This window comes from Lathyrus oleraceus, chromosome 5 (genome assembly GCF_024323335.1).
Source record: "Lathyrus oleraceus cultivar Zhongwan6 chromosome 5, CAAS_Psat_ZW6_1.0, whole genome shotgun sequence".
In the NCBI taxonomy this organism is placed as follows: Eukaryota; Viridiplantae; Streptophyta; class Magnoliopsida; order Fabales; family Fabaceae; genus Lathyrus; species Lathyrus oleraceus.
In genome coordinates, this window is record NC_066583.1 from 636757957 (window position 1) to 636774478 (window position 16522).

The 16522-nt window shown below is 30.2% G+C and overlaps 1 protein-coding gene across 1 annotated transcript; it reads right to left on the minus strand.

Annotated features, from left to right (window-relative positions):
* Positions 1-8781: 8781 nt before the first annotated feature.
* LOC127082593 (zinc finger protein GIS-like) lies at positions 8782-9630 on the minus strand. Its single transcript, XM_051022823.1, has one exon. It carries the CDS (start codon positions 9628-9630, stop codon positions 8782-8784), a length of 849 nt encoding a protein of 282 aa, XP_050878780.1.
* Positions 9631-16522: the final 6892 nt, after the last annotated feature.

The following is a 16522-nucleotide window of genomic DNA, read 5'->3' on the forward strand; positions in this document are numbered from 1 at the left end:
TCTTCAATGAACAAATCCGATGATATATACATTTAAATTCTCAAGTATTTTCTCTAAAAATTTCCACATGTGATTTGAAAATAATGCGGGAAAAACTTTTTCTATCAAATAATACTGACATTTGAAACAAATAAAAAATGTTTATGAAAGAGGTGGAAAATAACTGTCGAATGTTTATGCTATTTATATATTACAAGAAACCATTTTGAAAAGAATTTTAATGCGTGAAAATAATAAAAAATAATTTTCAATGCTTCAAGGAAATAATTCATGAAAAGATGCAATGAAATGGTATCATTCTGATAGAGATTTTTCAATTTGAATTAAGCAATAATCGATTGGTGTAAGAATGACAATCAATTGTGGGTATTGTAACGTATAAAATTTTTGAAAAAATGCACTATGACAATCAATTGTAAAAGAGGAGACAGTCGATTGTGGGTATTGTAACATATGAAAATTTTGAAAAAATGCACTATGACAATCAATTCTAGAAGAGGAGACAATCGATTGTGTGGAATATTTCAAAGAGAAAAAGTTTCATACAATTGATTGTGGAGAATATGACAATCGATTGGAACCTTTTAAAAGAAGGGCTTTCAAAGTCAGTAACAAAGTGACAATTGATTGGGGCATGTACGACAATCGATTGTCGTGTTTTAAAACATCAAGTTTCTTCAAATTTTCAAAACTTTCATGAATGAAAAAATGATTAAAAAACTTCAAAAACCTTAAATTAGATTTAAGATGAAGTGAGATACTTAAGCACTAAATATATAACTGGTAAACTAATTTTCCACAAGTACCTTGATCAAAAGAATAATTTCATGACTTAACACATGAACAAATGATCAATTTTTTTTTTCTTATTTGATCTTTGATCTCTCTTCCATGATAACATTTTGTCTTCATCAAAACCAATGCTTCTAAATATGATGACCGTCTTCTTCACAATCTCCCCCTTTTTGATGATGGCAAAACCTTTTGATGGGAAGTTTTGGCTTAATAATTGATTGTTACCCCTATCTTGTATATCTCCCATATCTTTCATAACTCCCCATTTATTTCTCAATTTATGACGTTGTCTTTGGTATCATTAAAAACAACAAAAACAATCATATCTTCTCCATCTTTTTGACATATTATCAAAAAGAAAAATATTAGAATCCATAGTAAATAGTATGAGAGAAATGATATATGAGAGTACTTATCTTCTTCACAATGATTTGATGTCAAAGTTGATATTAAAATTGATGCTTCTTCAAATCATATTTCATTTAAAGAAACTTATAGAACTACCATTTCATATGGTTTTGTATCTTGAAAGATCAATCTTGATTTGACAATAATAGCATATGAGCTTCAAGTACCTACAAAACAATTAATATTGCTTAGGTACCCAATATTCTTTGGATCATCTTAGGCTAGATATCTTTCTCATCTATACATACTCACCATAGGGAATACCATAATTTCTTATGTAACAAGTATTAGAAGTATGGCCTTTTGGGTTACAATAAAAACACGTAGGTATAAAAACATGATTCCTTTTATTGACATAAAATTTATTTCTCTCATGAGACCTTTTATGATGATTTACACCATGAAATTTCATTGAACTTGTACTAAGTTTATCAAAATTAGAAAAGTCAAGTCCATATTTATTACTTGAATATCGTTGAATACTCAACGCATTATACAAGTCAATTTGCCCCTTTTCATATTTGGTAATGACTTGGTATTATTTCATAATTTTTGACTCAAGAGATGAATAATTATTGCATGCTGAATTTTTGATCCAGTTTAACTCCACTTTTGGGTTACTAGCCTCACTTTCTAAATTTAAAATAGTTTTCTTTTGTTTGGAATATTTTCTAAAATTTTTAAAAAATTCATCATGTAATTCATTAAAAGAACTTTGTAATTCACCATATGAAGGTCTATCATCAATTCCATAATCACTAACCTCATGTTCTTCATCACTTAAATGATGCGGTGTCATCAATGTCTTGTTTGCATGATCTTCATATGAAGATGAACTTATTTCATTGTCATCTCATACTACATATTCTTTCTTTGGTATTTTTTACTTCTTGGTCTTGAATTTATTCTTCTTTTGAAGTGTAGGACATTCACTTTTGACATGTCCTCTTTATCCACATTCAAAGCAAGTAACCTTCCTTCTTGGTTCTTCTTTTTGACTCATTTTCTTTGTTCTTTCCTTTCTATAGAATTTTTCAAACTTCTCGATTAGAGCACCATCTTCATCCTTAGTGGATCCATCCTCTTGATTACTATCATTACTTTTAACTCTAACCTTTAAGGCAATAATTTTTGAATTATTTCTTTCATTTTCATGTCTTTCTAGTTTTTCAAGTTCTATCTCGTGTTCTTGAAGTTTATCGAACAATGCTGAAGAAGACAATTTTGAAAGACTTTTCTTTTTCAAAATAGTTGTTACCTTTGGTTGCCAAACTTTTGTCAAATATCTAAGCACTTTTAGATTTAATTCATAATTTATAAAAGTTTTACCGAGAGCCATTAAATAATTTGTTAAATGACTAAATCTCTTTTGAAACTCAAGAATAGGTTCATGGGGTTGCATGTAAACATTTCTTATTCTTGTGATAAAGTGTTTAATTTAGATCTTTTTACCTCTACTGTGCCTTCATGTGTGACTTCTAACGTATTCCATATTTTCTTCGCTGTTTTGCATTGGGAGAGACTGAAGAATTCATCCATTATTAGAGATGCTTGAAGTAAGTTCTTCGCTTTCTTGTTATAGAGAATTTTTTTCTTATCATCATCATTCCAAGAACTTGGGTGTACCAATGCCATTAAAAACACTTGCGGAAACGAACGAACCATTTTCTACAGCATTAACATATTCTATTGTGGTTGTTTTGAACAGAAAGTTAATTCATATATCCCTTCATGGAGTAAAGGATGAAGCCGATATTAGAAGATATATGAGAATATACATTGAACGATTAAATTATATTTTATAATTTTTGCTAAATTACACGTAATACTATGATATGTATGACATTTTGATACAATTTTTAGTATGTATTAATAATTTTATTTAAGTTTGTTGTATGATATTATATTTTTAAAGAGATAATAGTTTGATGCAAATATATATATATATATATATATATATATATATATATATATATATATATATATATATATATATATATATATATATATATATATATATATATATATATATATATATATATATATATTGTTTTTGTTTTTGATTTTGAAGGTTTATTGTGATATGTCAAAGCCTCGTCATTTCTTTTTTTTAAATGGTATATTATTAGGTTTGTAACATTTTAAAGTGATGCTAAATGTTTATTTTATATTTTTAATAGTAATCTTAATTATCAATACATTAATTTGTTTTTTTTTTCTTTTATAATGATTTTTAAATAGTTGAAATTCTATCACAACGCGGAGATAACGGCGGTTAGAACAGCCACAATACCCAAATAGCCACAAATCTCTCTTGTGGTGTCATGACTTAGCTCAGGAATAAGTGATCCGATTTTTTTTCTTATTTGATATTTGATCTCTCTTTCATGATAACATTTTATCTTCATCACAATCAATATTTCTAAAGACTATAAACATCTTTTTCACATACTTGTGTAATTTCGACAATAAATAATTTTTAAAAATATATATCTATTCTTTTTCAAAAAATAAAAATTAAAAACGTGTTTGTATTTAACAATGAAACTTATGTTACTTTTATCTATTTTTGGGCGTGGACTTGAATGATTATTTATTTCAGATGTAAATAAATAAAAATGGAGATGAGATATCATGAATTGTGATGTTGTTGTTTTTGGGACCTTTCTATCATACTATTTTTTAGTTTAATAATATATTATATTATTAAAAATTTATAGTTTTTCTCTCTATTTTATTTGTGGACCTCTTATTTAAGTAATATATGATATATGATTTAATGATGTAAAATTGGAAAAAAACCTATAAAAATATTGATTCTAACTTTGGAAATGATTTATTTTAATTATTACTAAATAAATAATTAATTCATCTTAATGGGTCTATAATACCAATCATATATTATTTCATTTCATATTATCATTTTTTAGATTAAGAATTTAAGAAAATAAATTAACATTTAAAATTTATAAAATAAGAGATCAATTTTCGTGCATAAAAATAAAACAAAATTACAATTAAGGAATTTACTACCAATCCTGTTGATTGAAGTACACAAGATCTACATAGTAATTGCTTAATTCAAAATATCTAATAATATATTGACAATCAAGAAAAACCTAAATCAGTGCCCTAATAAAACTAGTATAATTATAATAATAATGATAATTTAAATTAGAGAATAAATTTATAGATTAAATAACAAAATTGATGAACAAAAAACTTTAAAGCTTAAGTGACAAATCAAGCTCAAGAGATTTAGAATCAGAAACTTCTTCCATGTTAATGTGATGATTATCATTTTCTGCTGAATTTGACTTCGCTGCAATATTTATAGAAGACTTTCCAACACCATCTTCTATATTTAACATATTTGGTAAATAAGGTTAAAATAAGTTCTTTCTTTTAATGAGTTGTAATGAGGTTATTTCTATTCAATGAAATTTAATTGATTTCTTCATCTTCGAAAAATAATAAATTTTCAAAAAATCTTTGGATAGCTTTTATTAGACGTGTTTATAGCTAAATTGATCCAATATAAATGATAATTTTTTTATTAGTATGATATATTAAGCCAACTTATTAATTTAGCTTCAAATACTTATTATTTGTTGAATTTAACTTTTTTTTTAATAACATAGAGTACCTTCTCATTGTTTCTCATGCGGAGATTTCCATATTATTTACCTTAAAATTGAAGTTTTACCTTCTTCACTGATGTATCATCGTCGTAGCACCATACCAGTGTGTTCCACGTAACCTTTATCGTTGTCGAATCAACGATGATCTCAAACACGTTCACATCCACACAATGATGGATGTAGAACAACGTCTTCTGATGCTTCTTCCTTAGACCACGCTGAGCATTTATGGGTGCATCCGTTTCATTTTCTGAAAGTGCAACCTAAATGTAACATTCGTTAACAAGATCAAAAACATCTTAAGTGTCAAACAACACACGCATCTGAATCATCCAACGATTTCAGTTCTTGTCATCGAACACGGGAAGCTTGATACTCAGATTACCATTTTCGTTCATTTTCAACCTTGTTCAAAACTCAGATCTTACCAAACACTAGTGTTACCCAATCCCGCAAAATTAAGAAATGTGATTCTATTACAATTCCGATCAAAAGTTCAACATGAACTCAAGAAAACGAAATGAATCACACAACGCCTCACTGTTCATTCTTGTTTTCCATGTGTTTTCCTATGGATTTGGGTCGGAGCTTTAGATACCAATTATTGGTGCACAAGATGAAAAAGAGAGAATAAAAAATTCTAACAAACTTTCATTACTTTGGTAAAACGGTTACAGCAAAATGGATGCACATACAATGCACTACAATACTCAGTGGATACAACTGTTGACAACTATAATACTATATATACACAAATAATTCATGTATTGACTTAATGTAATTCATATATCATGTTTACTCTTACTCGTGAATTTTTGTATTGGCAAATATTATCTTCCTCATGTTATACCTCTTGCATTTTTTCCTTGCAATCTTGATGACGACTCTGCGATCAACATTGAGTTTAAAAAAAAATAACTTAAATGACCTCTGTTGTAATTTTGTCTAAAATTAATTAAAAGCATCAAATAAAATTCACGACAGTTTAAAACCGATGCAAATAACTATCTACCACAGCTTACTAACCATTGTAAATAATAACGACGGTTGAAGTGGTGGTTTTTCAATTGTCGCAGATTATACTTGCAATATACACGTTTGACAGAATAAAAATTGTGGCGGTTCTAACTACTGCAACAATAAAAAAACCATCACATATTTTTTTTTCTTATAATGTAATCTAAATATATTTTAATGTATATCAAACATTAACTTATATAAATATTAGTTGTAAAATTATTTGTGTTTACTATAAAGAATCGTGTAAATTAAGGCGGTTTAATTATGCCATTTTGTAAAAATTGCCACAAATTTCAGTTGATTACCTATGGTTTTCTAAACGACGTAATTTTAGTAACAAAATGGGGATTTCAAAATCAATTATTTACTTAATTGTGTTTAAAATTTCCAACACGTTTTTTTTAATCTTCCCTCTAATGTTTTTTTAAGAAACAACTCTCTATCCTATTTTTCATTTTTGTTAGTTTTATCATATTTTGTAATGACATATATTTTTACTTATAAAAATAATGAATAAACTTGTTCACAGTAAACCAGCATGTAACTAGTCATTTACAATGAATATTTTAAAAAAATAAAAATAAAAATAAAAATTATATAATAACTACTACTAATAATAATATCCGATATAGATTAAACTGAAAACAAAACTTAATTTTAATAACTCCTCTCCTTTCGTCTTCCATCATTCGATTTTTTTCTTCAAAGAAAACCGTCTAAATGCTCTTAAAAAAACTGATTAAAGATAAAACAAAACATGTTCCTCTTTTGAAATCTTATGTGTCAATTTTAGGATTGAATATAACAATAAACTTTCACAATTGCACATCTTCACTTCAACTTCTATTTTAAAAATCTGTTACAACAAAAATAAATCAATAACTTCATTAAAAATAAAATAAAATATTTAATAGCTAAAAAAATATATACTAAAAGAATATTTAAAACTCTTATGAAATTTAATATGACAATAATAAATATTTTAAATTATGCACAATAAACACATACCTTTTCTAATGAAAAGGATTTATGTCTAAGGACAAACATAATATACTATACTTATACCTTCTCAATTATATGCATTATTGTAAAATTTAAAACCACAACAACACAAGTAGAACAAAAGATTAATAGAATGAAGTCAAAATAATTTCGTAAAAAAATATTTAAAAAAAATTAATAATAAATAAACAAAAAACTATATTTTATGATGATCGAAAAACATTATCAATTATAATATTAAAATAAACAAAAAATATTGATTAAAAAATTTAAAATATATGTGCAACGCACATGTTACCGCCTAGTATACATGTAATTTTAATATTTTTTAATTTAAAAGTGTTTCTTAAATTAATCATAAAATTATGGCGATAAATACAGTTGTATTTTAGCTATCAAATTTCAAAATAATTACGTCAGTTTTAACCCACATATAAGTTTGAAGATATTTATTTCTATGTGAAAATATGGCATTTGAAACTGTCATTATTTCAATTTAAAAAACATCACTTTAAACAATATATAAAATATTGGTTAGCGCCACGTTTGATTTTAAACAACCACTATTTTTCTAGGGGCAGCCAAGTAAATGGCGCTTTTGAAAACACCATTATTGTAAATTGTTGTGGTTTTAACTGCCACGTTCTATCTGAATTAATCCCTATAATTTACACATTATTTTGTAGTGGTTAATGAAAAAGTCTGTTTATAACTAAAACATTCACGTAAATGGATTATTCCATAATTTATGTTTTAAAATATTTTTTTGAGACAAGATTGGATTTCTAAGGTTCGTATTAATCTAAAACTTTTATAAATATAGGAGTCCCTCATGTTGTGAACAAAATCACCACAAAATGTTTCAATATTCGTATTTCGTATTTGTGTACTTCAATGACGAGAGGCCCCCCTCTTGAATTTAGGTTTAGAGAGATCACTTGTTTTATCGATCAAGAGAATCTATTGTGATGCACAAACAATCAAAGAGTTGTAAAATTCAATTAACTTTCACGCTCGATTGACAACGAGGAACGTTTGCAAGATTCATTGAATATATTCTAAAGATTTTGACGTCTTCAACCATCTCTGGATGATGAAATGTTATATTAGATTTACGTTAATGAAAATCTATCAGATATTTATATTGTTCTTCTCATTTTTGTAATTGTTTATGGCGTGGGATAATTAAGATGATTCCGAATTTTAAAAATATTATTGATTTTTCACAATGGTGCATGAATACCATTAAACGTGCGAAGAACAATCCTCTATTTTATTTTATGAGCGTGAATTTAAATGATTGATAAAAAGAGTGGATATGATGAATGCTTATTTATTCAAATTTAAAAATAAAAAAAAAGAAAAGAGATGAGGGATTTTAATTATGAAGTTGTTGTTCTTAAGACCTTCTATTATACTATCGTTTAGCATAATAACATATTATATTATAGTTTTCCCTTTTTATTTGTCTATAACTTTTTGATTTTAATTTTGAAAATATTTTTTTTTATTAATATTAAATGAATAACTTTATATCATTTAAAACATATCACATTATCATTTTTTAAATAAAAAATTAGAATTTAAAGATCTTAAAATAAGAGTTCAATTTTCGTACATCAAAATAAAACAAAATTACAATTAAGAAATTTACTACAAATCCTGTTGATAGAAGCAAACAAGATACACAATAGTAACTGCTTAAGTCAAAACATCTTGAATAATTTGACAACTAAGAAAAGAAAGCCTAAATAAATATCCCTAAATATATAAAATTAAAATTATATAACTAATTGGACGTATAACTAAAAAAACAAAATCAATATCCTTATAACCATAGTTCTAATAAAAATAAATAATTTAAATTAGAGAATAAATTTAAAGATAAAACAACAAAATTGATGAACAAAAAGCATTAAAGCTTAAGTGACAAATCAAGCTCAAAAGATTTAGAATCAGAAACTTCTTCCATGTTAATGTGATGATTATCGCCAATTGAAACTTTTTCTGCTGAATTTGACTTTGCTGCAATTGTTATAGAAGACTCCCCAACACCATCTTCTAAATTTAACATATTTCTCAAAGTTGGAGTGACATTATTTCCATTATTTTCCGTAAAACTCTCATTATTCAATCCATCAATAGAAAAAGAGTTTCTCATCTCTTGCTTTGGTGTCCACACAGAAGTAGAACATGACTTAAAAAGAGGTAAGGTCCATGAATAATTTGTCCTTGGCTTGTGAATCATAGACCCCATATTAATTCCAAGTTCTCTATTATATGATCCAAATCCATGATAAGGAGTCGTAGAAAGACTAGGATAATTAGTATAGTAAGGAAAAGGATAACGAGGAATTCCAAAATCAATGTTTACCTCTTGACGATGTTTTGCGAAAGCGCGCTCTTTTTTGTGAGCGTTTTGATGTCCTCCTAAAGCTTGCGGAGTAGAAAATCGTCTTCCACAAAAATTGCATGAAAAATTGTTTGAAGACTCTTTCTTAATATTTTTTTCATTGTTAAAGTTGTTATTAGCCAAACTCGATGAAGATGAACCCACCATCATGTTCCTTGTAGGGTTGATAAAATTATGTTGTTGCAACTTCGACCCGCGAACGGAAGCATCCTCAGAGAGCTTGAAGGTTGAGGTTTTGGAGTTTGAAGGTTGAGGTTTTACAATATCCTTCTCCTTCATTGATATTGCCACTTTGTTGTTGATGGTGTTCTTTTCTAAAGTGGCAGAGGATTGATCAGAGGTTGCAGCCATTTGAGTTTGAATGATAAATGAAAAGAGTGGTTATATATATATATATATATATATATATATATATATATATATATATATATATTATATATATATATATATATATATATATCTTTGTAAGTAAGTAAAGAGATTTGGTGAATTGAATTGTGCTGTTATTATTTATTTATTATAAATATAATGAATTGAAGTGATGCGAATCAGGGTTTGCACCGATTAGTGCATGATCTTTTGGCTAATTAAACATTCTTAATAATCATTTCAACACTGTCTAATTAATGCGATTAATTACTCATAAGTTCAATTATTCCATAGTGGATGTGTCAAGTGTTATTAGGTTTCGCTTCCTCAACATTTACGCGGTTTGGATATATATATATATATATATATATATATATATATATATATATATATATATATATATATATATATATATATATATATATATATATATATATATATCACAAACAAATTGGTAAATAAGGTTAAAATAAGTTATTTCTTGTAATGAGGTTATTTCTATTCAATGAAATTTAATTGATTTATTCATCAAATATTTAACTAATATAAAAGTAGTATTTTTTTTTTAAATATCTTTGGATAGCTTTTATTAGAAGTGTTCATACCTAAATTGATCCAATATAAATGATATTTTTTTTATTAGTATGATATATTAAGTTAATTCATTATTTAGTTTCAAAACACTTATTATTTGTTAAATTTAACTTTTTTTTAATAACATGTGATACTGTAATTTGGTTTATTTATTATTATTATTTTACATGTTTTAAACATATATAATTGATCATTGTCATTCCATAATTGATAGCATTTTATAACGAAAGGTACATGAACATATTACATCCATCAAAACTCAAATGGCAATAATAAGCATCCTCGACTTCCTGAAGTGTAAGTTTCTTTCTGGGACATTTAAAGAGACTGCACTCTAATGGTATCCGAATATACATATATTCTTTGTGATCAACTAGCATGATCTTTGCTAATTCACCAATTATTTAAAAGCAAGCAAGATGCTCTCAACGACTTATTTTTTCAATGTTCAGTAAGGGCATTCTGAATCCCTTAGAAGAATAATTAGCCATGTTAAACGAGGCGACCATCAAAATTGTCTTGTCGTATCCCAAATTTTGATTTCATTTCTTTTAACTTAGGTTTCGACCACTGACATGTCCAGGATCCATGTAAATCATTTGGTCAACCTCAATCATCTAAAAAAAGTTAAATGGAAATCATTTTGACTTTTTAAATCTCTGATCTCTTCTTGATAGTCTAGGGTTTTGTTTAACATAACCATTTATTTTTTCTTTAGAGCCTTTAATTAATTTTAAGAGTTTTTAGTTTAATTGGTCTTCACTAATGGTAGATTAATGTTATTAGAATATTGATTAATATTGTTAATTGGATTCTGATTAAGTGAAATTGTTTTTTTATTAAATTATTTAGATTAGGTTAATTAAGTAATTAGATTAGATTAGATTAGTTTATAATAATGTTTAATTTTATTATTTTTTGTCAAAACTTTCTTAAGGTGGTGATATTGTTTTAAATGGGTTTTGTTTGGGCTTGGTCAAGATGTTGACCGAATCAGGTTAAGCCCAATCCAATCGGTTCAGATGACTAACTCAAAGTCATATTTCAATTGGGTCAGGTGACCCAAATCCATCATCCCATCGGTTCACACCCATGACCCGGATTACCCGGTTCAATCCCCATTCCACCATTTCCTCGGTTTCCCCAAACCCTAGCACACGCAAATTGGATGCAAAATCAGATCAAAGTGAAATTAATTTTGAATCGAAAATTTCCATTAATGGACTTCTGATACATCTAAATTGGATTTACAAGTAAAAATCGTTCAGATACATTGCAGATCAAAAATCCTAATTGGATCAAATTTCTAATTGCAATCAATCAAATATAAAACTTCCTAATACATCAATCTAACTTAATTCTAAACCTAATTCTAATACTATAAATAACTAAATAAAAAAACAGAGAAAAGGAAGAAAAATATTAAGAAACCCTAGACTATTGTTGTTGCAATCCCTAGCCAAACTCACTAAAGCTCTTCGTCCTGCTACTTAGGGTTCTTCACCTTGAAGCCCTAACTCTCCTGAGCTCGACCTCCACGCGGTACCTTCAGAAAAGAGGAAAAGAAGAGGAGATTAGAGAGGGGAAGTAGAGGAACCAGAGCAAAGAAAAAAGAGAGAAATGTAGCTTAAATCGGACACAGCCGGAAAGGTAGGTGTTTTTTCTTTGAAACCATTGAGTATATGATGTTTATTATTGATTTTTGTTTAGGATAAGGTTTAGGCTTTCTTAATATTTTGATTAGTCGGTTTGTTGTTTTGAGGCTTGATTAGGTATAAAGGGGTTACGATCTTTTGTTTGGGGTTCGTTTGAGGGGATTCTGGGTAGTTTTAGGGATAATCCGGGTTAGGTTTAGGTTTGGTTGGAGGAAGAAGATGAAGAACCATCTTCTTCAGGTTAGGGTTCATCAGTTTTAAGTTTGGGTTCACTGGATTTAGGGTTAGGGTTCATAAGAACCCATGTAGGGTTCATCGGGGTAGCACGACAGGGTTAGGGTTCTAAGGGTTTATGGTTAGGGTTCTTGGATTTAATGTGATTATGGGTTGGTGTTCATCACTTGGATGAACACGGTTGAAGGTATGAAGGTCTGGTTGAAGATCAACCAGAAATCGGGGGTTTTGAATGGTTCCTAGGGTGGCTATTGGATTTGAATGGTGGTCGGAAGGGGGAAAGGTCGGAGAAGGGAAGGGTAGAGAGAAGGTCTAAGAGAGAAGGTTTTAGAGAGAGAGCGAAGAAATGAAAATGTTTTCATTTCTGAAGGAATCGGTGTTTTATATCCCCCTCCCTCAATGTCCATGTCACCAACACGGGGCCTCCCTGATGGCCACGCGATTGGTTGACCCGGACTTGTTTCAGCCCGTGTTAGCACACCTCATCCATGGTGAACTATCAATTTGATCCCGCTGTTTCAACTATCTTGACTAAGTGGATTCATCCAATGTTCCGCATGAAATCTGCTTTGGTCTCGTTAGATCAATCGTACACCCTCGGTGTGAGTCAAACTGTTGACTCCATTTTCATGGACCACACTCTAACGTGGGCTTCAGAGGATGGTGAGCCTCTCTCCCTCACTATTTGCACCCCCAGTCAGAAGCCCAATTTCCAATCCAATACCAAATGCACCACCCTGTCCTCTTTGTTTAATTTATTTCACTCTTTTTTTATTTAAATTCTAAATAAATATTTTTCCATTAATAGCTAATTAAAAATGAATTAATTTAATTAAAATAATTGATTTTAATAATGGAGAGTTTTATTTTATTTTAATAATTAAAAAAATATATAAAAATATGCTGTAATTACTAGGGTTTTTAGTAGTTTATTTTCACGGTTAATTTTAAGGTTCACTTTTGGGATATTACTGAGGATACTGAGGGTTTAATCGAGATCGTAATATTTTTCCTGTCACTTATCTAATTATGTGGAAAATTTCATATAAAAATCAATTATGTATATAATTATATCATTTAATTTCTAAATAAGTTAATTATAATATTCTTGCCAACTAATCAATTAACTTAAAATCAATGCCACACACTCAAAATTTAAGTCCTCAGTACTTGTGCATTGAGGCATTTTTAAAATTAATTATTTTTCTGCCCCAGATGCGTTGAGAACTTTCACAATCTAAAAAACACAAAACAATCAAACATTTTCTAGAAGAACTACGGTGCTCTGATCCTTCACTTAATATGGAGGTACGTATGCATAGAGTCTTAGCACTCTAGCGAGTAGGATAATCAAAAATGTTTTATGTGTTTAACTCCATTAATCATTTCATTTCTTCTAAATAATAGAATTTTCTTAAGAAATAAATAGATGAGAAGTATATGCAAACATTCTCTTAGAAACAGACACTAACCCTAGGGTTAGAGAATGATCCCATTGACTACAATGGAGGTAAGTGGTGCCTAACATGGGCCAAAACCCTGGGATTATGGACAGCTTTAGAAGCACTGAAGTTCAGAATCGATTTAGGCGATACTCCTTCATGGGCCAAAATCCAGACACAATGCCTCCTCCTCCGCCTCCGCCAAGCTACCGAGATCCTGACAGACATGATGAGGAGTCCTGTGGTGGCAACAATCCAAATTAACCAACCACCCTTTCATCTCACTGCATTTCATTTCATATTGCTCATGTTTTATTTTGTTGCACATTATATGGTTTAGCTTATGTAACTCTTAAACTTGTTCGCACACTTAAAATGCTTTTCAATTTCTGTTTACCTCTATTTGTTATTGCCCTTACTGTTTGAATGATTCTTTGTGAATGATTCTTTAACTTGCAGCTTCTTTCTTTGTGATTGATAGCCTATTATCCATTTTTGCCATGCCCTGCTTCACTTTCTGCTTGATAACTTTGGTTCTTCCTCTTTTTGATGTTGACAAAGGGGGAGAAAAATGCAGATATGCACAAACTCAGGGGGAGTATCGCACACCTTGCCAAGAATTTGCCATCATCAAAAAGGGGGAGTTTGTGAAAGAATTCTTTAACTTGAATTAACTTTTAATGATAGCAAATTGTGTGATCATCATCCAAATTGGTTGTGCATTGCATTACATGATATATTTGTGTTCTTACTTTGTAATTCATCCCATTCTATTGTTGCATAACCACACATATAAGCCTACATTGAAAATTTCCTTTAAAATAACAATTAAAATGCATTTTATGTCAGTATGTATCAATACATGACCCTTTGCATCGATACATGTAGCCTGTGATTAATCACAAAACAATTCTTGTTCAGTATGCATCGATACATACGAACCATGCATCAATACATGGAAGGCCAAAAACTCTGTGCATCGATACACACGACACCTGCATCGATACATGACTACTTGAGTCAGTCTGTGCATCGATACATACGCATTGGGCATCGATACATATTAGTGTAAAATTCACATGCATCGATACACACGATTCCTGCATCGATACATGATTAATTAATTTCACCAAAAATCTATACAACTTACAGTATGCATCGATACACACTTCTATGTATCAATACACAGAGTTGTTTTAAGTCATAACAGCAACTGTTTCTTGAAGGATATAAATACAGGTTTCAACAGCAGGTGGTGAATACGAATTCATTGAGCAAAAAGACAATTGAACACAAGATCAAAGAAGTGTTGGAGCAATTGTCAGTGAGCACATAGAAACCTGAAAGAGACTTCATCTTCTTCATCTTCTCAATCACTTCCCTTCAAGAACATTTACACATAACAATTCTTGTTCTTTGGATTAAAGAAGGATTGAGATAACGTTCAGTGGTACGATCAAGGATCTAGCTGTGGGTTGCAGTGGAACGATCGAGGATCTAGCTGAGTCGAAGATTGAAGGGGGTTTCTAGGAAAAACCTACTGGTTTGTCCTTCAAGAACTGGTGTGTTCTTGAGGGTTTGGGAGTCACATTTGCAGAACAGATTCAGCCGCAGCGTTGCGTTTGGAGATCGGGGGATTTCGCAAGCAGGTCGTGGAACCGGTGAATTGTTTGCAACTTTGTGCAGGAAAATCTTGATCGAGCTCAGATCAAGTGAAGGTTTATACAAGAAGAGGTTCTTGGAGTTTAGAAATTCTGTCTTTGTATCAAAACCTTGTATCAACGGATTCGGCAATAATTGATAATCAAAGTTCTCAATTTCATTTGAAATTGAGAGGGAGACGTACCCACACGCGAGGACGACGTGGGGAACTTCCTTAACAAATCTCTGCGTATCGTACTCTTACCTTAATCTTCTTTACGTTTCAAAACTGTTTTGCAATTTCTGTCAGTGTGTGGTGATTGATCATATTTCTGGACAGCAGTGATAATAAAACCTTTAGTCATACACCATTGCTGTTTATCATCAAACACTCACACACCAACTGTTTGACAAAACGGTTAACTTGATTGTGTTCATTGGAAATAGTATTTGAGGATAAGCGCATTCAATCTGTTAAAATTCTGTGTGTATTATTTCTGTCATTCTCATTAAAATCCAGCAACTGCACTTGCGTGTCCGGCTTTCTAGCAGCGGTTCAGAATAGACGGAAGTCGATTCGGGACCGATCTTTCCGCCATTTTTGAAAACTCTGATTAAACGTTAAATCCGTTAATTTTTAAGAAGTGATCTATTCACCCCCCCTCTCGATCACTAGCCACACCGTCTAACAAGTGGTATCAGAGCGCCGGTTCGCTGGTGCTCTGTGGCTGCCTGTAACAGTATGGATTCTGAACCAAAGGGGGGTATAATAGAGCGCCTATTTTCAACGGTGAAAATTATGGCTACTGGAAAGACTGCATGCGAGTTCATATAAATTCTGTGGATAGGTTAGTATGGGCTGCCATTGAAAACGGTCAGTTTCAAATTACAATGACTAATGCGGCTGGCGCCATAGTACCTAAACCAGAAGATGATTGGAATGAGAAAGATGAGAAAAAGTGGTCGTGTGATTGGAGAGCTCGAAACATGTTAATTTCAGCACTTGGTGTTGATGAATATTATCGAGTATCACATTGCACGACAGCTAAAGAAATGTGGGACGCTTTAGAAGTTGCCCATGAGGGTACTACTGAAGTAAAACAGTCCCGCATTAACACACTCAATCAAGAGTTTGAGCTCTTTCGCATGAAACAAGGAGAATCCATCTCCGACATGCAAAAGAGATTCACCCATCTAACTAACCGATTGAATGCTCTTGGAAAACCTATTTCCAATGAAATTGCTACTAATAAAATTCTCAGGTGTCTAAGCAGGGAGTGGCAACCTAAAGTTACAGCAATCAAGGAA